This window comes from Myotis brandtii, unplaced genomic scaffold (genome assembly GCF_000412655.1).
Source record: "Myotis brandtii unplaced genomic scaffold, ASM41265v1 scaffold54, whole genome shotgun sequence".
NCBI lineage: Eukaryota > Metazoa > Chordata > Mammalia > Chiroptera > Vespertilionidae > Myotis > Myotis brandtii.
The window spans coordinates 2,315,814-2,338,723 of NW_005369989.1; the positions used below are offsets into that span (position 1 = coordinate 2,315,814).

Here is a 22,910-nt window from a genome sequence, read left to right on the forward strand (position 1 = left end):
AAGGTCTCTGAGCATTTCCAACACTCATCTTGTCTCCCTCTATCTCTACTGACCAATCAAAGGCTGAAACATTTTCTTTAGAAGTTTGAGTTCAGTGGAAGTTTTGAAGAGTAAAGTTTACTAATAAAATAAGGGAAACTTAAAAACACTCAAATTCCTTTTTCAAATACCAATTTAACTGAAGTCCAAATTCAAAATAGTCTTTAGGTCAATTAGGTATTTATTAACTTATTTAATAAACATTTATTGAGTCCCTATTATGTTCCAAACACTTATGGACACAGGCAAGAATCTAGTTGAAACATACATGACAATGTGTAGTCATATTAGCGCCCATCTTCAATCACGGGGACAGAACAAAGGCAGCAGTTAATACTACAAGGAGAGACAGAGATGGCTTTAAGAGTCTGCGATGTCTAGTTTGAGGCTGAAAGACTAGAATTTTCATTTTTCCCACAGACAGTGATGCAAAGTTTCCAGCCAAAAACTACAGCAGCAAAGGTCCAGAGGTTCAGGGCAGGGTGAGTGTATGTCTGAGTTTGGTGAAGAACAGGATCTAAAATTGCACAGCGTGATTATGGACGTCAGTCGGTGAATAAAGACTTGATCATGAAGGGCTCTGTGAGCCATGTTTTATTTAGAAAATAACAGTATGTCACTAAAAGAAGAATCATTATGTGGTCGGATTTGCCTCTCGCAAGAGCAGTCTTCAAGCGCAACGGTGTGGCTGATGGATTAGAAAAATATTGCAAGCAAAAGTAGGAGAAGCTGTTATGACCAAAGGATATTAGCAAACACCCAAACAAGAAATGATAACTTCATAGGAGACGTTGACCATACTTCAAACTTACTAATCTAACTTGGCAATAAATGTCTGGAATTCAGGATAGAGACTTGAGTTTGAGATCAAGATTCAAGAATCACCCAGACATAAATAATAGTTGGAATCAGAAGGTGAATGTCATCACTGTATGGAAGGAGAGAGGAGAAGGGTGAACCCTGGCCCTGAGTGCTGGCATCCCAAAGGCAGATGGAACATGTAACACCAAAGCAGAAATTGCTCTCTGAACAGTCAGAAGAAAACTAGGGGACAAGCTCACAGAAACCAAAGGAAAGGAGTTTTGAAAGAAAAAAAAAATCACTGATTAAATTATGCAAATTAATCAAGTATAATTTGGAGTAAAACTATTCCTTGAATTCATATATTATGAAAATTAGGGAGTATAGTGAGAGCCATTTCACAGGTTGGTGGGCATTGTCTTTTTTTTTTAATCTTTATTGTTGAGATTATTATACATGTCCCTCTTTTTGCCCCCCCCATAGCTCCCCTCCACCCGGTTCCCACCCCACCCCAGGCCCTTGCCACCCTATTGTCTGTGTCCATAGGTAACGCAGACATGCATATAAGATCTTTGTCTAAACTCTTCCCTAATGGACAGTTAGCTTGGATGTTGCTGTCTTATCTCAGGGCCATGCAGTGTAGTCTATCTTTTATAGGCTTTGGCAATTTCTTTGTTTACTGTCTCATTTGTCCCTCATCTTCTCTTCAGAGAGGCAGTGGTTACACATTGCCCAGGGGATGTTCTTTTGTCAGGTGAGAGCAGACACCTGCTTTACATGGTTAACTGCCCCGGCCCAGAAAAAAAGCATTCAATAGTCACCTGGCCATGGCAGAACCAATCCCGGGTAAAACCCTACCATTTGCCTCTTGAGAAGGCCAGGATTTCATTCTCTCTCATCCCCTTTCTGTAACGGCTCCAATAGCCTGTCCTCAACTTGGCCCCTTGTGTATTGTTTCCGAGGATTAGTTCTCTTAACAGGAAGTAGGTTAAAAGCCCTTTTTCTTTGGCCAAAAGATTTACTTGGTATCCATGAGGTTGTGGTTTTCTGGTGATATTTATTGGTTGATGACTGTCTTGGGTAGCCACACTTCTGGTGTCACATAGGAAACCCTCCATTTCTCAGCCCGTATGGCTATTTGGATTTATGAATTCTTTCCAGCTTCCACTATAAAAGAAACACTGTACTATGAACCCTGAAGTTTCAGTCTTTATTCTTGGCCTCTTGCCCATTCTTACCTTGATCATTCTGGATGTAGTAACCCCACCAACCCCAGCTCTTCTGTATTTCATCGACCCAGCGAAACTACACATCTCCTGACATCTCCAAGCATATTTCTGAATCAGGCCTCTGCTCAATAGTTCTTTTACAAATGACATACCTTTTTTCCCCTTCCTAAATTTAAATTTTAAACAAGTTGTAAAGTATATAATGTGTTGTTGTTTTATAAGAAAAGGTGTTTTTCGCCATTATAAAAGTAATTTTCATTATATACAACTTAAAAGAGTCAGAAAAAATATATGAAAGGAAATACTATCATTTATGGTCATATGACTCAACATTTTCACATTTACCCCTGTTAAAATTGTTTTATTTCTAGTCAGAGATTTAAATTTTTTAAATTTTATTTGTTGACATATATGTACATATAATTTTGTATCATGACTTCTTCACTAAAAGGTATGTTTTCTAAAGAGAAATACTGATAAATAAATATAAACCAAGTTAAGTGAGACTTTGCTATAGAAGCAGTACCTAAACATGTATAACACATTTTCAAGTCCCTTTCACACATCATCTTTTACTAGTAAGTCATCTTATTTTATTTAGTGATTTGACCATCACCAACCAACAGTTGTAAATATTGTTAAAATTGGTTGCAAGAAATAAACTCCTTAAAGATGACATCAAGAAAATATCTTCTTTGCCTTTCTGAACTCATCTTGTAGTAATGTGGTAAATATTTACTAAAATATTTACCACATATTTACTAAAGTGTTGCTTTAAAGCTGATCACAGAAGATTGGAAATCCTTGGGATTATTCATCGGTAACTCATCCAATTTTGATGACTCATGTGTCAGGGCAGAATTTAGAAAAAGGAGAAATGTTAAGCTAAAACATTAATGTTTCAGTTTCCAGGAATTTCAGTGCGTATCTGTCTGTATAAAGTTTACTGCCTCAAACTTTTTGATCCCCGTTCACATTACAGTGTAAAAATAATTTGAAAAGTGATCAAAACGATTCTGCCAGCCTACCTTTTCATTGGCTTTGTTAGAGCCAATGATCCTCTGCTTCTCCAATGAGGCCAAGCATCTCAGAAGAACTTTTCAAAGTGCTAATACCTATTTCCTAATATGTATATTTAAGCAGCATTTCTATATTTTTTACCTCTCCATTTAACCTGCTAATCATGTAAAATTATGAATATAAATATTTAGCTCCAAAGTCAACCTAATGTGTCTTAGTGAATTTCCTATAATACTAAAAATGATTATGAAACCCTAATTTCTCCAATAAGCCATATTTTTATATTTCTTCTAAAATATTTAGCTCTTTAGTATAGACTCTATAAGGAAGGACTAGACATATTCCATTAAGGTCAAAATACTAAGCCAAAATTCATCTGCTGCTGAAAAATGACAAAAATGCCCCTTTTTGTTTTAAATAAATTATAATCGCCTCTAGCACACAAAAATGTGAACTTGAGAAATAGAAGTTATTTGTTAATCTAAAAGCCTTTTTTTAAAAAAAAAAAAAGATTGACAGGATTAAATATCAGTTTTCTGCATATGAGGTGTGACATTTTCACTTTGTTCCAAGTTATTTTATTTTTGTGTGACTCCAGAGTTTGTAAACATGCCATAAAATTTGGTAATTACATAATGATGATTTCATGGTTCTAGCTTAGTATAAAGGTAGCTAGACAAAGCAGCAAAATTGATTTTCTTTTTTACCTTAATGGAAGGAAACAAAAGGAAATTGAATGCAAAATCTGCATTAAGGCCATCCTAGAATTATAATTCAACCATCTATTACACATGAAATGAAAACCAGGTCAGGTGTTCGTTATTGTGTTATGATGTTCAGCCAACAGGTGAAGTTCAAACAACCTTCTGTTGAACCCATGCCTTGTTTTGTTACCCAGAATGTTCCAAATGCATATGACTTGACGCTATCTCTTGTTGTCTCCTCTTGCCAAAGGTACTGAGAGGCAGGACTGTCCCTAGGCAAAATCATGAAGTAGGTGAAACTTGTTTTTATTCCCTATCCTTTTGCAATGACAGTCTCACCTTAGATTCTGTCTACTTCCCTGTCCCCAAGTGCCTATTCCCATTGCTCATTGCTTTGGATTTACCCTGTTTTCCCGGAGGCTCATACTGTTTCTTGTTGTCCAGTCCCTCTTTGATTGTATAATTTTCTTGCTCAAAAATGTTCAGTGGCTCCCCAAGAGGAGCCAGGCAGTCAAGATGGTCCCTCTTTTCCTTTGGAGTCTTATTTCCCATGGCTCCCCTCCAGTGTTCTACTGCCCTTTTTATTTACACACTGTTTTCCATACAATTCCTTTTGCTTGAGCAGGCCTTCACCACTCATCTTCATTCATGGAAATCCTAATCATCTTTCAAGGCTCCACTCAGCTGTACCTCCTCCAAGTATCTTCCCTAATCACCCCAGCTTCTCTCCTCCACACCTTATCTGTACCACTCCTATGACACTTACCACTTCTAACTTTGTATTATAATATTTATGTGTATGTCTTATCTCCAGGCACTGTGCTGGGTCTTTTATAAACATAATCTCATTTAAATTTCACAACAATCCCATGAGGTAGGTGTTACTCTACCATTTAACGGCTAAAGAAACTGAGGCTCAAGTAGGTTAAATAATTTGCCCAAGGCCACACTGCTAGAAAGTAACAGAGCAAAGACCTATACCCAGATCCAAAACATACATTCTTTCCACTGAACCATGTTGCCATTTTTTAGTTCTTTCCCATCTTTTGAAAGATGGATGGAGCTGTAAGCTGGAGGAAGAGGCCAACTTAGCCTTTCTAATGGTCAAATATGTATTCGACAAATAGAATGTATTAGTAATTACTGTATTCCTAGGTAGAACTGATTGGTTAATGACAGCCCATGAGGAATTCAATTAAAATATGAAAGAAAATAAAAAATCCGTACCTAGAGTTGCCAGAATAAATACAACATAAGAAGACAATGTTCAAGAAAATTTGTAATTCAAGAAAGGCTAGATAGCATTGGATTTGAGCACTACTAGGAAATAAGTACAAGGAAAAGAAGTAAATGTAGGGTTGACTAGGAAAGGCTTCTGATAAATCCCCTAGGATTTTAACCATTTGGGGTGGTTAGGAGACTGAAGCTCTGCTGATCACTCTTAATCTCTCTTGAACTGACAATATCTCTGTTGAGTATGAAGTCTATTTTTGTCATTCTGCCCTGGTGTGGCATCTTGGGTGAGTTAGGGGAAAGAAGCTTAGTGCTTTTAAGAGAGAAGTCTCATCCCAAATGGACTGCTTTTACAACTATCCTCAATAGCACCCGGGACCAGGGAGTTTCAGCTCACCTAGACCTCTCTATTCTGGGAAGTCTTCAAGCAAGGACCTTCCTCTTGCCGGTCACAAGGCAGAGGCCCATCCCTGGAAAGAATTGAGACTTTGGATCTCTATGTGTTTTGCACCAGAGGCTAAATAAATAAATAAATAAATATTTGCCTTTGTTTCTGCTCTTTTATTCTTATCTCATTTCCCATTCCCCTCTACTTGTCATATTATCAGTTGTCTATTTCTTTAACATGAGTAAGATTCAGTTATCATTAAACATGTGTTCTCAGTGCTCCTCTATTAACTCCTGAGTCATTCAATGTTGTTTGCAATCTCCATTTGAATTTATTCATGCTCGCTGTATGCTAATCCCATTCATATTTGGCTCTACAGGTTTATTCCTCATACCAATCTTAGTAATAATTTAAAACTTATTATTTAGGGAAAAGAATGCATATAATCTAAGCTTGACTGTAGCATGTCATACTGGACTTCAGGAACTACCCTAGAAAGCCAGAGGATTTATGTTTCAGTTATGTGCTAAATCTGAGGAATTCAGCAAGCCTAACAGGAAAACCACCTTCATCCAACTGGAAGAAACTCAAAAACAAAAGCTCTTTTTTCTTTTCTTTAAAGTTTTAATGATTTTTCTTATTCTCTAAAAAAAGTCCTCAACAATCATTTGCATTTTTTGTCCTACTTTTAATTTTGAAATAGTTATAGATTCACAGAAATTACAAAAGAAATGAAAAGGGAGGTTTTGTATACCCTCACCTCATTTCACCCAATGGTTACATCTTTCATAATAATTATAGGAAACTAACAAAGCCAGGGAATTGACATTGGTCTAATTCACTTTTAAATTTCAAAAGAGGAAAAAAACAATACACCCTAAAGACAACCTAATCAGTTTTAAATGTCATTCTATATTCTCTTTCTGCTCACACTAAGTGATAACCAGGTTGGCAATCCTGGAAAACAAAGGGTGGTCTGCCCATAGGACCACAGAGAAAGTCCCTGCACATCTTTAGAGGTGATGCTCAACTCTCATTCAATTCCTAGGTCAAGGTTACAGCAGAGCCCACATCTGAAGGCTTTGGTTGGAATCAGGTTCTACCACCAAACATGTGACCTTGAGCAAGTCACTTGACCTCTCCAAGCTTCAGGGTTTTCAAATATAATAAAATGGAGAAAATATTCTCCTGCCTACTTCATAGGGTTTTGTGAGGATCAAGTGTGATGATGTGTAGGAAGGGATGAGGTAAGCTGTGCATCAGCAATCATGAAAGTTTCTATTCTTTTCTCAAAATATTGCCAGTTACCAAAGTGTAGTTTTTCAGAGGTAGTTTTCTTCTTAGAAACAGAATAAAACCACTTCCTTATTAGCCACCAGGCCAAGAATTTCCATCAAGTGTAAATGACCTTCCTTTCCTACCACTCTTAGTAGGACAGGTACTAGCAATGTGTTGGACAAGCACTCCCTGACTCATTACCTACATACCCCTGAGGCATGCGATCTATTTTAAAATAAATATTTATTAACATTTTCTTCTAAAAGGTCCAATGCATTTTAAGGAGCTTTTATTTTTGTTCTGACTGCAGGATTCAGCCTTCCTTTTTTTTTTTTTTTTTTTTTTTTTTTTTGCCATGAGATGTACAATAGGTGGTTTTGACAATAGTGAGAAATTGATGGTTTATGAAGTAGAAATGGAAATCCTCCAAGCTGCATTGTGCCTTGGTTTGTCTGGATGTATAATATAAACTCCCCAACTCACTGGTGGATTCTGGTGTGTGGATAGTAAAAATGCTTGTCTTGTCAATGGAGAAATATGTAGGAGAAAATAAACTTAAATCAAGGAAAGGAAAGATAAAAGTCTTTGTGTGCAGTGAAAGTTTGGGACACCACAATAAAAATGTTAAGATTTGTTTTCTCTCCTCTCCCTCTTCTATGCAGGCTGGCATGGCTCTGACCTATGACCCCACAGCTGCCATACAAAATGGGTAAGTAGCCCACATTTTCTCTACTCTAATTGCTAAGATGTCTCTGAGCTCTGAAATCAGTACTGAAGAAAAATGTTCAAGTCTGTCTTTTGTTTTAAATCTCTAAACCAAAATGATAAACCAAACATTTCTCACCATTGTATTTTTTTCTGTGCCCATGAGTGACTCTGACTTCAGAGCCTCTCCCATGTCACCCAGTCTCCCAGTACCTCTGCCCATATTAAACTCTCTATGTTCTCTCTGGAACTGTCCTTACTTATTACAAACCGAAAGGGGAAAGAGTGAAGTTTCAGCTCCCAGTCTGAGCAGCCAAAGGTGAACTCTGGGCGGTGCCATGTTTGAGGCAGTGAGGACTGCCTGGTAGACAGGGAACATTTCTCCCTTCTCCTGCAGGTCACCACCTCTGTGCCCTGTTGCCATAGACTGAGATATATCTCTTTATCTTAGGTCACTGCTATGCGATGTGTCTTTATCTGTGTCTTCTGTTAACAGTTCAGTGTTGGATTCTTTGAACTATTTCAACAGTTGCAAAATGGTTCACTCTCTTCTTGCCACTTATTAGATACTTACAATAATGAATATTTCCCTCATGAAACCAATTTTATTTAAGATGCTGAGGATACCCATTGATTTCATCTACTCTCTTCTGATACAGAATGTATGTCCATCAACCCATCCCCGCCTTCAATACCTTCCTGTACAATGTACACTGACCATTCCTTTCAGCCTACAGATATACTCACGTCTCTCCCTTCTTTCCACAGGTCCACAACTTCAGTCTTCTATACATGCTGTCTCTCTGTATTCTTCTCTAATTAATCCCATTAAAGTATGAAGTCTGGTCTCAAACTTTACTGGAGTTGCCCTAGTTGATGCCCTCAATGATCTCTGAATTTTCCATTTGCAACTGTAACTTTTTGAGCCTTCTATTTGAAATCTTGCCTCATCTGGCATATTTTTAACCCATTTATACCTTCCTGAAATTTCTCATTTGGATCCCACAACTCCTTCCTTTGCTGATCCTCTTTGCTCCCCACTCTTACTGATCATTCAGTATCTTCTTATTACACCTCTTCTGCCCACTTTTGCTCATCTTTCTCAGAGCTTAGTCTTTTTTCATTGTCTTCTCTCTGGTGATCTCATCCACTGCTCTCGCTCTTAGGAACTGAAGACTCCCAGGTCTGGTCTTCAAGTTCATAACCAGATGCACAGCTTTATAACCTGTGTTTCTAACAGCTTATTAGGTATAGCTACTGGATATCTTTATATGTCCCAAATAGGTCATTACCCTTATCAACTCTTCATAATATAAACCAAACTAATGCAAATGAAAAATAAGTATCAAATTGTTTCTTGTTTTCATTCACTCTGAAGTAATTTAGACTGTTAACTCCAGTTCTCTGTTTTTTTCTCTTCTCCAAAATTCTTCATGATCAAATTGGTCATTAAATTTTATTCGATATATAACTATAGCTTCAACACTCAGCCCGTCCACCGGCTACTTGTTGAGTTCATTCATTCACCATTCTTTTCCTGTGCTAAACTTTTACCTGCCTCTACTATAACTCTTCTCCAAACCATTTCCCATTGCTTTTTCAATAATTGTTTAAAAGCAAAATATGATCTTAGGAATCATCTACCTGCCAGATTTGAAGTATTTGGTGGACTTTACTATCTGCAGAACAAAATTAGGGCTTCCAAGAATGGCACGAAAAGAACTACATGGTTTGGTTCTGAAACTGAACTGGACCTTCTGTGATTCTCAGAATATTTCACACAATTTTACTTCCCTGTGTCTTGTTGTTCATGGAATTCTGTCTGCCTGGGTCTCAGGCATGGTAATCTCTCTCTCTCTCTCTCAATACCTCTCTCTCTCTCTCTCCCTCCTCTCCCTCCTCTTCTCTCCCTCCCTTCCTCCCTCCCTCCTCTCTCCCTCTCTCCCTCCCTTTCATCTTCACTCCCTCCCTCCTTTTTCCTTTCTTTCTCTCTTTCTGTGTATACAGCTCTCATTTAAAGAACAACATCACATCATACCTGGCAGAGCTGGTTACACAATTAGTCATAAGAGAAGCAGTATAAGCAGTGGTTAAGAGTGCAGACTCCAGAACCAGCCTGCCCAAATACCCATCCAAAGGCTGTCATTCACCAGAAGTGGACAAGTTGTTTGTCTTCCTCCTCTGTGAAGGAGGAGACAATAGTAACAGTACCTTTTCCTAAGACTTGGTAAGGATTAAAGGCACCCTGAATGGTATAATGTAATCATTAGTGTAAATGTGGATGCTACCATTGCAGTATATTTGATGTTCCCATGATACATTTGAGTCTTTTTATCATGTATCCATTGACCCTGGCATTTATTTCCCTACTGGACTATTAATGAAGGCAGGTCCCATGTCGTATTCATCTTTATAGACTGTTTAACCTAGCATTGTGCATGCCAAGTCAGAAATAGAAATGTAACTGATGACATCTGTTTGGCTCCAGCAAGTTGGCATTAGAACCATTTCCCTTCCCGACATCGACCCACTGTGTCCCCATGTAATGCCTTAATCTGTTTCTCCTTAAATACAACCTCTAGTTTCACTCAAAACATCCAAACTGCCCATGACTTTCTCATATCCTAGATTAATAATAAAGTTTTGGAAGCCTTATACTATCCATTGTGACAAGAAAATAAACATGTTATATAGTAAAATTGAAAAGAAAGAGAGGATAGTAGCTAATTAATATTATTCATTTCATACTTCATATAGATGATTTTAAAAATGTTTTGCTCATCTTTGGTTTTATTATCTATTTATAAAATGTGCAAAAAAACCTAGTAGAACAATCATTTCTATGCATGTAAGATATCAAAATAACCACAAATATATTATTAATGTACTGTCCCTTGAGTAAACATTAGTACATGCCTTTTAGAGGTATAAATCTGATTTAGATAAGTTAGTCTATTGAGGAATCTAGCATGAATCCAGAATAAAGTATTTTATTCCCTATTCATTTTGCTGCATGCCATCTAGCAGTTAAACCTTCCTCAGAGAACAGTAACTGAACAGAGAAAGAAATATTTATTACCGTAGGAATGAAAACTGGTCCCATTTTACATAGAACAAATGATATCCAATGATACAGTTGCAACTCATTCTTACCCAGTTAATATTACTAAACACTTCTTCATGCTGACTCAGTTGAGTTCAACAAACTCTTTTTCTTTAGAGTATCTATCTATCGCTCTATTTAAAATCATTTTGATGATATATGTTTGAAAAAATAAAATTTTTGCATCGTATCAAGGACAATGGACATGTAGACAATTCTAGTATAAGATATAATGGAAAGGTATTGTGATAGAATCATGGAGTAGTATGAGATTTAGATATAGATTAATTTTTATATGTATAAAATATTTCTGAAAGGGTACACAATAAATGGTGAAAGCAGTTCTCAGGGGAAAGCCAGTGGAAATAGGAGTGATAGGAATTTAATTTTTACTCTTTATGTTTTTGTATTCTTTTCAAAAAGAAAAAGAATTAAGGCCATAAACCACAGAGAATAGGCTTTCTAACAAGGGATTAGAAAGCTTCTTCATGGGACATGGCACTGTCTTTTTCTCTTGTAGATGCCCCATGTCATAGCTAGAGTACGTATTTGATGATTCCATGGTGTCCCGTAGCTGTATACTCAGCCATAGTGTTTTCTGAGTATCATAAGCAAATGCGTGCCTGGGTTCTCAATAGTAGCTACACAAACTGTTAAATGTTCTGAATTTTATACCCCCCACATTAATAAGCAATATGAAGCTCAAATAAATACTCCCACATTTAGCTTGGTTTTTAGCCAATGAAAAACATACATTTGTAAATGTTGACCACGGTGAATCTATGCTGTTTGCATTCGGGCAATAGAAAATGTCAGTTTTGTCATCTGCTTGGATCTATCCAAAATATTACTTTAAAAAAGTTAGTTCAATGTCCCTTCTATCTAAGGCTTTGACGGTTATAGTGAAGAAGTGTCTGGGTCACAATGGAAAAGTAAAAACCATAGTATTTTATTTTTCAGAGGTGAACTTATGAAAATAAAATAAAAAAGTCCCTGCTTTTTCAAAGCTATTCAGTATAACTCCGTAATTTGTTATTACTGTTGCCGTCTTGCTTTTTTAACAGTCCAGTATCAAATTCCATCACTTTCAAATATGAGTGTGGGAGGTGAATTACCCATCCCTCTATTCAAAACCTCATCTTCCCTGCGCCTTTTTATTGGGGCACAGGATGCTGTGTAGAAGGCTCTTGGATCATCTTATTTGAATAATATGCATTCTTGGGAGAGATATGGAAAAGAATGTGTTCTATAGCATTGGTTTGCCGGCTATTTTATATGGGCATTTGATAGTAAGTGATGCAGAAACCTTATCTTATTACACTAGCACAGAAATGGAATGTGAAGGGTACATTGGCATTACAATAAAAATGACCAAAACTTATTAATCTTATGCTACAGTGTTACCCTGAGGACAGTATTCACGGTTCTGACTCACAGTGTTGCCTGTAGACAGAAAAGACAAGCCAGTGCTGTTTATTTCAGTGTGCAAATAGGATTTGGTGTGATTTTCTACTGTAAAACACATTCTACCCTAGAGTTATTGATATATTCATGTTACTTTTATTGTCAGTGCACTAAGATTTCCCCATATTCCTACTGACTGCCAAGGCCCCTGAAGATGACTTTTCTACAGTCAGGATAATGTCCTGTTAGAGACCTAGACTTGCATTTTCTGGACTTGTAGAGGCCCCTTGCTTTAAATGCCAAAGGACCAAGTAACTCTTTGCATTCCTTTAAAATATTACATTTTTGAATGCCCCAGCTTAGAGTTCCATAGGCAGACCATACTTAGTTACCTTGTTTTAGCCCAGTGGTTCTCAACCTTCTGGCCCTTTACATACAGTTCCTCATGTTGTGACCCAACCATAAAATTATTTTCGTTGCTACTTCATAACTGTAATGTTGCTACTGTTATGAATCGTAATGTAAATATCTGATATGCAGGATGGTCTTAGGCGACCTCTGTGAAAGGGTCGTTCGACCGCCAAAGGGGTCGCGACCCACAGGTTGAGAACCGCTGTTTGAGCCACTTTGGCATTTGGTATTTTGTTCATGTGAAACCTCTCTGGAAGTAACTCGTTCATATTCCTAAGGCAGGGTTTCTCAGCCTCAGCACTGTTGACATTGTGATCTGATAAGTGCTAGTGTGGGAGCTGGCCTGTGCCTTGTAGGATGTTTAGCAGCACTGCAGACCTCTACATATTAGGCGCTGGTAGCAGCCACCCCCTCCCAACCTAGTTGTGACAACCAAAAATGTCTCTAGATCCTGCCAAGTGTCCCCTGGGGAGCAAAGCCACTTCCAAATTAGAACCACTGGGCACAGTATGAAAGGAATGCTTGTCATACACAAAATGTTATGTGAATTTTAGCCAAGAAATATCTCGTAAGAGAGTCAACTGTTCCCAGGAAAATAGTTTGTTAAAGAATTCATTCCCAGTATTCTCTTCTAGCAAAGCAGAATGCATATATAGCAGGTACAAATAGCATAAAGTCACATGGTTAGAATTACCTTCGTTTTGTTATTGTGGCTAACAGGTTCTGCTGAGTAACAGAACAGGAACAGAACAGCTATGCTTGAAGTTTTATTTGTGTTTTTTTTTTAATGTGCTGGTTATATGAAAGTCATTTAAAATCATGACAGATACATGGCAGGGACTGAGAAAGAAGAGTGAGGAGGTTGAGAAACTTATTCTGCAGTTTTCTTTTTGGAGCCTGGTCCTATGTATTTTCTTTTAGCTACTGTATCTCTAAGCCTTAGATGCAGTCGCAGCCTCTCTTGTGAGGGTGTAAGCAAGGGTTTCTTGTAAATTCATCTGGTTTATGTTTGGACTTGGGAAGAGCTTCTAGCAGAATACCAGAATTAGGGGATCAAGACAGTGTGCTGGTCCGTTCTTCCCAGGATATTTTTGGGGAAGATAAACTCTCTGACTTTAGCAGCAGTATTGGAACTTGTTAGGAAGCATGAAATATCATTCTTGTTGGATGGCTAGGATTAGAGCAGATAGAATAAAAATGCATTCAATTTACCCCCAAGGGTTCCCTCTGTTAGTATCAGTTTCCTTGGCTAGTTTCTTTATGTGTCTGCCCTCTGTTTTCCCCGTAGAATTTTCTGTAAACTCTGCCTATCAATCCAATCCTTATTGCTTTCCTTTTTAATACTCCAATTGGTACATTTCACAAAATAAACCAGCCACACTAAAATGCGATGCACAGTGCGCTCCGTTGGTGTAAGAGGCTGAAACCGGGTTTTTAATGGAAGTTAATCAGCGCGTGGGGAATGGGAAGGACTGTGTGTGGAGTGGTCATGAGTGCCTCTCATGTCATTATGAGCCCAAAATACATCTTTCTATTCAATGCCTCATAAGTAAGACTTGTCAAAGATAAGAGCTAAAGAAGATTTTTAAATGCAAACCATGATTTTTGTGGAAAAAGGACTGTTTTCCCTAGTTACTAAGACCTATGCATGCTTAGAAAGCATGTATTAGTTAAGTTTCCAGGAAGCATTTACAAATATGTGATGCTGGCCTATCTTCTCTGGATCCTCCCCCTGTTTCCTACAGGTTTAGGGGCCCATCTTCTATTCTCCCACCATCTTGGCACTGGCCATCCTGTCCTGTAATCATTACTTATTTCCCAAGCTGCCCTGTGTTCATTGGTTCATTTAACCTATAATTATGTATCTACTATGTCTCAGTCCCAGTTCTAGACAACAAAGTCAGTGTGTCCTCAACATTCTTGAAGCTGTCAGACTAGAGGGAAAAATAGTCAATGCATGCATTCTATTAGTCAGCCCAGCTTCCATAACAAAATACCATGATTAGATGGCTCTAAACAACAGAAATTTATTTTCTTACAGTTCTGGAGGCTAGAAGTCCAAGATCAAGGTGTGGCAGATTCCTTTCTGATGAGGACTCTATTCCTGGCTTGTAGATGGCTGCCTTCTCACTGTGCCTTCACGTGGCATTTCCTCCATGTATAGGTGTGGGGGGAAAGAGAGAGAGGGAGAGGGAGAGAGAGAGAGAGAGAGAGAGAGAGAGAGATCGAGAGAGAGGGAGAACTCGGTAGTGTCTTTTCTTATAAGGACACTAATCCTTCCAGATCATGGCCCCACTCTCTTGAGCTTATTTAACCTTAATTGCTTCTTTAGAGCCTCCATCTCCAAATATAACCACACTGGGAGTTAGGATGTCAATATGAATTTTGGAGGGACACACACATTCAACCCATAAGATACATCTAATTGGTTTTTAATTACTAGTTCAGATAGTGATAAGAGCAATGAAAAAAATCAGAGCAATGGTTCTCAACCTTCCTAATGCCGCGACCCTTTAATACAGTTCTTCATGTTGTGGTGACCCCCAACCATAAAATTATTTTTCTTGCTACTTCATAACTGTAATTTTGCTACTGTTATGAATCGTAATATAAATATCTGATATGCAGGATGTATTTTTATTGTTACAAATTGAACATAATTAAAGCATAGTGATTAATTACAAAAACAATATGTAATTATATATGTGTTTTCCGATGGTCTTAGGCGACTCCTGTGAAAGGGTCATTCGATCCCCAAAGGGGTCACGACCCACAGGTTGAGAACCGCTGAGTTAGAGGAAAGAAGTAGAGAACAATGGGGACAGAGATGGTGGCTACTACTTTAGCCACAGGCCTCTCTGAAGAAGTGAAAGTTGAGTGATATTAGTAATGAGTAAGAGGTAACCTTGGAGAGATTTACGGAAGTGAACATTCTAGTTGGAGAGAATTATAAGGTCAGTGATCCAAGATGGGAGTGAGAATGACAGGACCATGGGACAAAAGAAGGTTTGTACAGTTGGATCCTAATTGGCTAGGGGGAGAGGAGTAAGAGAAAATATTAGAGAGGGCAGTAGACTCATTTTGCTAGCCAGTACTAGGAATTCAACTTTTATTCTCATTGCAATGGAAAGCTATTGGAGGGTTTTAGAATTAATGTACAGATAAGATTTGATTTAAATAGCTAAATAGAGAAAATCTAAGGAATGTTTTAGAGTCTTCCCCATCTTTGGTACACATAGTATATGCTCAATAAATTTTTTTAAACATGGAAGTATGGATGTTTTCTTACGTAGTAATTGACTTCTTTTAAACATCAGGTTTATTAGGTATAATTTACATAGAATATATATTCATTCTTTATAGTGTACAATTCTATGAGTTCTGGCAAGCACATAGTCATTCAAGCACCAAACAATCAAGATATAGAAGAATTACATCACTTCCCCAAACTCCCTCCTGTGTTATTGTAGTCAACCCCTTCCCCCAACCCCAGCCTTTGGCATCCACTGATCTCTTTTCTGCCTTTATAGTTATGCATTTTCTATATTGTGATAAAAATGGAACTATAAAATATAGAGTCTTTTGAGTCTGACTTCTTTAGCATAATCCACTCAAGATTCATCATATTAAATGAATCAGTAGTTATTTCCTTTTTATTGCTGAATAGCTGTCCAACATACAGATGTACCAGTTTGTTTATTGACTCAGTTAAAGGATATTTGGCTTGTTTCCAGCCTTTGGGGAGTATCAATAAACCTGCTATAAACATTTGCATTAAGGATTTTGTGCAGACATATGTTTTCATTTATCTTTAGTTAATATCTACCAGTGGGGTTGTTGGGTTATATGTGATGTGCATGTTTAACTTTATAAGAAACTTCCAACCTGTTTTTCACAATGGCTGTACCATTCTGCATTTCCACCAGCAATGAATGAGAGTTGTACTTTCTCTGATTTCCTGCTAGCACTAGTATTGTCATTTTATTATAAATTTCCCATTCTAATAGGTATGTAGTCAATAGATTTTTTTCAAACTGCACAACTATAAATTCAGAGGTCTGGTGGGTATGAATAGAAAGGATTAAATGTGTAAGGAATAATTTTTAGCTATATCTTGACCAAAATAATATAATATTATAATCCTTCTTGAGAGCTAGTAAAATAAATTTGACACTATAGTTCCACAATACTTGCTTGGAGACTCTTATAGAATATCAGCTAAAGAATTTACTCCTTAAATGGCAACCCTGAAGTCTAGCCTTCCTATATTCAATGTGAGGTCTTGTGGAATGCATCCTTAGAAAGGTAACCCATGAGATTTTCTCTTTTAAAATATTGGGGACTCCTGAGGTGTGATGAAGCTTTTGTCCCCAAAAGTCCAACCTCAGTCATACTTTTTTTTTAATTAAAAGTAGTTGACTTTTACTAACAGTATGCCAAAGTAAAATAATGATTTCATTCTCCCTGATACACATTTTCCCAATATATCTTCCCATCAGTAAAATACTCCATCATAGGCAACTCCATCATGGTTTTGTCTGTTCTTAGTCTGGCCACTCCAGCATTTCACTTACCAGGGAGACATGAAGGAGGAAACATGATTTTCAATGTGGCTGAGGAATTTGAGCATTGGGTACCTTGTGGACTCTAGGGCGACATCTGAGCAAAGATGGGTATGTCACTGATCTCAGTATCTAGAATCTATTCTTCAGTAGATCCCTAGAAGGATAATCTGCCTCTGATTTGTGAAGTCCTGATCTGCTCAGTATCATTCTACAATTGTTCAATGAAGGGGGCATGAAGGACTAGAAAACTCAATGCTTTTTACAGAGTCTACAGGAGTATATCACATACATCCAGAATCTCCACCAACACCATGACTGCATCTCTACCTAGACACCAATTGTCCACTTCCCTTTTCACAGAGAAAGTATTTAGCTAAGATTTTGCATGAGGGTATGTTGCATACCTCACAGAAGTTATCCAGAACTCTTTGGAGCTGATTCTGTTTCTTCAATGAAAAGATATAGATGCAATTTGTGTTTACGTAACACCAGCCTCCTTTAGAAAGCTTGGTACTATCATTTTGCCCTTCTTTCCAAAGAGCTTTAAAATGGCATCGCCTTTCCAAAACAAAACAGTGCCTGTTGCTTTTCTCCCCCTGTTGGTGAAAACACAGTTACACTCACCCGGCATAAGAGATTTTGTGTGGCCAATTTGATGAGATGACTCCAAGTTGTCGTGTCTGTTCAGAACGACTTATTTCTCTTAGTGGAATCCAATCCAACGAACCTCCTGGATGCTCCTGTTCAGAGTTGGTGGGCGAACGTGAGGGTGGAACTCTGTCTTCCCCAGGAGTGCTTGGTAGCATTTGCTGAGCGGCCAGGCATTCGGCAGCTGTATGAACCTTCTTCTTTTGTTGTTGTTTTCTGTTTGCAGATTTTATTCTTCACCGTACAGTATTGCAACCAACCGCATGATTCCACAGACATCTATCACGCCATTCATTGCTGCTTCCCCTGTCTCCACATACCAGGTATGTCCGATTCCCCGCCCCTCAGGAGAGATCTCTCTTGCCAGTGATAATCGCCATAGAGGTCAAGACACAGTAGAACCTTTAAAAATCGCCCTCGCACACTTGACTCACGTCCTGATGTGGTAATGCTCAAGTCACCAATTAGTCTACACTTTCAAGGGCTTGTTCGCATCTATTTCACTGAGTAGTAAAATCCACCGTGCTTTTCATTCTTCTGAAAAAACACCTGCTGAGTTTTTCATGATTATGCTACTTCCCAGACAACGTTAGTACCGCTGTCTTTCTTACCACTGAGAAATGATTTTTGTTTGCTGTCTGTTATTTTGGTTGTCACGCTTCCTAATGTGTCTTTTCTAAAAGCACATTTCTCGCATTCCCTGCCCTCACTCCGGCATGTTTTACCATTGTCATCTCATTTTGTCACAGTTGTCCTGTGTATCCATGTAAAACTACATGGACTGATGTTCAATCAGTTTCCCCAGGAAATAAGAAAAGATTATCAAAGTGGTAAAGAGTGATTCCTCCTGTCTGTTCTGACTTCCTATGTTCTCAGTTCCTAAAGAGCCCAAGGAGACCTCAGGGGTTCCAAATGTTGAAACACAAGAAAATCTGAGAATCGGTGTGTGTCCTAAACCAGATGCTGTAGCCAGTTAACTCTATGTACACAGGTGGATTGCAATAGTCACACTTCTCCCTTAAAAACGACTTCTTGTCTTATTTCTTTTGACTTATCAACTATGTGATACCACTCCCTGCTTCTCTTTCCCTCATATTGTTCCTCAGACAATTCTTCTTAATTCTAAAAAGAAATCACTATCCATGTAACATAGAGCCTCTAGTGTCATTTTTTAAAACTCTGGAGAAAGAGAAAAGAGCGAGAGAGAGAGTGCAAGAGCATGCACGCCATGTGTTTCTCTGTCTTGTGCAGATGGTGGGGATGGGGGTTTTACAATGGGTAACACTGATGCTGCTGACTGCTCCTAATTCAGTTAAGCGTCACCTTATTCAGCCACTACATACTTCATCTCTGGACGCCCCAGTTGTCAGAGCATCAAACTCGAGACTACACACATATTTCCTTAGCGGATCCCCCCCGACGCAGTTCATGTTCATTCATTTCCTGCACTTAGATTCTTCATACATGTTGGTGGGCGAACAGAATAGACTTGCGTGTGAATTGCATCCGAGGGTCTCTGAATGGCTGACTTCCTAATTGCCTTTCCCTGGGACCCCCGAGGCTCTGTGCAGGTGCTGTTCCCTTTTCGTTCCTCACACAGGCCTGCCTGGTTGTAATGTGTATTTGGGGCTTTTTTTTTTTAAACCTTTTTTTTTTCCCCTACTCTTGGCCTCTGTTTCAGCCAAGACCACCCATTGAGCCCCAGTGTGGAGCACTTTGGTGACATGAATAAAACATCCACAGAAAAGTGACTTTACTTGGGAGGGCTCCTAAGTGGAATTTAACCCCAGCTCTCTTTTCTCATAAAAGGAATTAGAGCAATTTCCTATGTTGTTGATTCTTGCCTTTCAACACTTCTTCCTTTTTTTTTTTTAATCTAAATGGCATTGGCAATTTTGCTTGTGTGAGTATACTGAAAACAAAATCTTTAAGGTTCTTTATGTGACAAACAGCTCTTCAAGTTGACGTTCGCATTTGGCTGACAAGGCCCGTTTCAGAACAGTTGGCTCAAATACTCATTTTTATTTACATACCAGTTACTATGAAAGAAAAAATATTACAAACTCGCTTAACTTGGGTAGATCCCAGAGCATTTTCCCCAATTTTTGGTTGATCTATTTAACTCTTACCCCAACTTTTACCGCTTGGACTTATTTCCAAGATGAGAATCACTTGAGAATTTGAAGTTCAAACAAATGACAGAAAAAAAGGAAGTCTTAGCATAAACACTTGCTTCCTTAGTATTTGCCTGGGTATCCCTGGGAGTTGACCTCTAAATCGGAGGTCCCTGAGGCTACCTGATACTTTAGTCTCTAACACCATCCTCAAAATATGCTCCAACTCCCAGCCTGGTCCATGTGGGCACTGCAGCCAGCTCCAGTGAAGCAGGAATTTGCTTTATATTTTATCATGTCTCAGGGACCAAATGAATCAGGTCCAAGAATGTGCTTTCTATCCTTAGTTTTGAGCACTAATTAGCTGTAAAATCAGGTGGACTCCACTTTTTTATGATCTAGTGTGACTCCACTGAACGCAAGAACCAAGTTCTCTCTGTGATTGCTTTGTGCTAATAAATGCTGTTTGATGCATAGGTCCAGAGTACTTCATGGATGCCTCATCCGCCATACGTTATGCAACCAACAGTAAGTGTTCTCAGTCACCTGAGGCTAAATATTTCTATTATCCAAGTGCAAGCTTTTGTAATGCATAGAAGCTTTGGGGTAAAGCTTTTGTTATATTTTATACCTCTTTCAGGCAGCCATATTTTCCAGATAAAAGCTGTTCCTGAAATTCTACAAAAGCATGTACAATAGATATAGATAGATGAGATAGAGAGAGAAATAGAGATAGAGATAGAGATAGAGATAGAGAAACTTGCTTGGAGGAAGTATCAGTCATAACAGTCAATCTCAAAAATTGATGTCTACTATTTGTTATGAATAGGGAATTTCTACTTCATGTAGGAACTCTGAGCTCTAAACAAGTAAATCCATTATTGGAGAAAAGCCTGTTTTCCTTCTTCTCCTTCTGTTATGCTTTGTTTTCTTCAAATGCAGTTTGGTGTGCTTTGGGAGTGAGTTTCAGGATCACGGCCAAGTGTTATCTCAAAGCAATATATTTAAAATAGGAAGTTAGTTGTCTATTAATAGATGGAAATATATAGATAGATAGCAATGTTGCCAGGTAATTTTTATGTTAACTAACTAGAGGCCTTCTCTTCTTCTTTTGTGGAAAGTATCTTCCAAAAATATTCAGACTCTATTTTCTACTTGCTAGATTTTCCATTTTGCGAAACAATATTACATCAGTCCCAAATGAAAAATATTACATATTCCATTAGAACCTAGACTGAAGGCTAATGATTTCATTTGTCTTTGTCTAGTTCTTCCAGGTTTTCTAGCTCTATAGAAGCACAAGATAGATTTCGATAGCAATACACTCATGGGAGTGTGAGGTAGGGGAGGAGCCCGAGACTGAGAGCTGTGTGACACGGTCTCTGGTGTGCTCTTCTGGGTATGCTCACATGTGTGCCTTTGTTTCCTTACCTGTCACTGTACTTGGCAGGGTGTGGGGAAGAATCAAGAGCATATGTGAAAATAACTTTTTAAGTATGACATGCTATACATTATTATTACCATTATCCTTATTATTAGATCTATATATTGTGCAAAGAAGAAGCAATGCTATAGTTTTAGTCTTTTAAAAGCTAAATATGAGTAAGGTAGCACATATTAATGACCAGGAAACTAAATGCACAGGCATCCATTTCCTGGACTCAAAGGATCACAGCACCTGGTTTTCATACTTGAACTTCCTCCACTTTTTACAAGTAAGGAACATTTCATGTTGCTCCTAATGTTTTGATAGTTTGTTTTTTATTTAAAGAATAAAATATATGTAGCCTACTACAGCAGAACTTTAGACCATATTTTGCAAATCCTTCTCTTTGCTCTTATTTCCACACCTTGAGGGCTTCCTGAGTTCATCTGGCCTAAGTTCTATAAATCATACCAACATACAATGAATCCAAGATACACTCTGTCCAAGTCATGAGGCAGAATTCAATATATGCTGCCAAACCAATGTATAGCACAGTCTGAGCCAACACAGGAAAAGAGAAGATGTCCTGCCAAGTTCTAAAGAGTAGACTTTTGAGAAGGAAACAACTACCTTCAAAAAAAAATAGTGTGTTCATCTATAGAGCACTAATGCTAACTTAGTCCTCACACTGAGGTTAAGTATCATCTCATTGTGGCCAAAAGGAATGCACATCTGGCAAGAAAATCTGAATATTTTGCCAGATGTCAACGTATGTGAGACTTTATAGTATTTCTAGAGCTGTGAGGAGAAGAGAAGATGTTTGTATGTGTCTATTTCAGCTATCACTCAGGACCTTAGAAATTTTTCATTACCACCTCCTCACCCCAGCACAGCTTCAACCCCATTTTTGAATGCATTATTTCTTATATATCTTACTCTAGCAATCGGAATGTGTGTGTGTGTGTGTGTGTGTGTTGGTTCATTCGCCCCCTTGGATCTTTCTTGCTATGGCTCAGTGATATCTTATCACTCCCCATGACCAGACTGTGCATCATGTTTGAGCTTAGGTCACTTGGTTTAAAATGTAGTGTCTGTGGCTGGGGCAAATTCCTAGAAAAAGGAGTGGCTGGGCCACCCACCACTTTGTTGTCTTTAACATGGAAAAATGGGCTGAACAGTGTCATGGAAACACAGAGTTTATACCACAATATTTGCCCAGCAACAGCCTTACTGGTTGTCTAGATTGTTTAAATCGCCCAACTGGTCTTAGCTTCATCATCAAAGTGAGTGTTAAGGTAATCACTCTATGATACCAAAGTACAAAAGTGCTTAAGCAACCTAAGGCAATGAAACAAAATACCTGAATCTAAAAATCTATTTATTTATATGAATAGACTGCACATTATGCCTTAGATTAGCCCAATTAAACAAAATGAGTATTAGTATAAAAAAAAATTAAGAATACACAATGATCACCTATTTCTACCACATTCATACTAGGTATTTCATTTACTTAACTAATGAATTAGGTGGAGACACCTCTGTAGTTATACAGAAGACAAATCACTTAGATTGGGACTTCATTAACTTACTGAACCATTCAACACCTGACACTTAAAAAAAAGGCCCATGGCCCTAGCTGGTTTGGCTCAGTGGATAGAGCATCGGCCTATGGACTGAAGAGTCCCAGGTTTGATTCTGGTCAAGGGCACATGCCCTGGTTACAGGCTCGATCCCCAGTAGGGGTGTGCAGGAGACAGCTGATCAGTGATTCTCTCTCATCATTGATGTTTCTATCTCTCTCTCCCCCTCTCCCTTTCTCTCTGAAATCAATAAAAAAAA

The 22,910-nt window shown here is 38.2% G+C and overlaps 1 protein-coding gene across 16 annotated transcripts in view; it reads left to right on the forward strand.

Moving 5' to 3' along the window:
- The window catches only part of RBMS3 (RNA binding motif, single stranded interacting protein 3), a 965,283-nt gene that overhangs the window by 837,929 nt on the left and 104,444 nt on the right, over positions 1-22,910 (forward strand). For 7 of the 16 annotated variants that reach the window (XM_014549230.1, XM_014549231.1, XM_005878040.2 and 4 more), the window contains 4 exons: positions 4,044-4,082; positions 7,355-7,401; positions 17,755-17,851; positions 20,120-20,170. In XM_014549230.1, coding sequence (XP_014404716.1) covers positions 4,044-4,082; positions 7,355-7,401; positions 17,755-17,851; positions 20,120-20,170 — 234 coding nt within the window. The remainder of the gene's footprint in view (positions 1-4,043; positions 4,083-7,354; positions 7,402-17,754; positions 17,852-20,119; positions 20,171-22,910) is intronic. The other 9 variants (XM_005878038.2, XM_005878041.2, XM_005878043.2 and 6 more) reach the window with 2 other exon arrangements.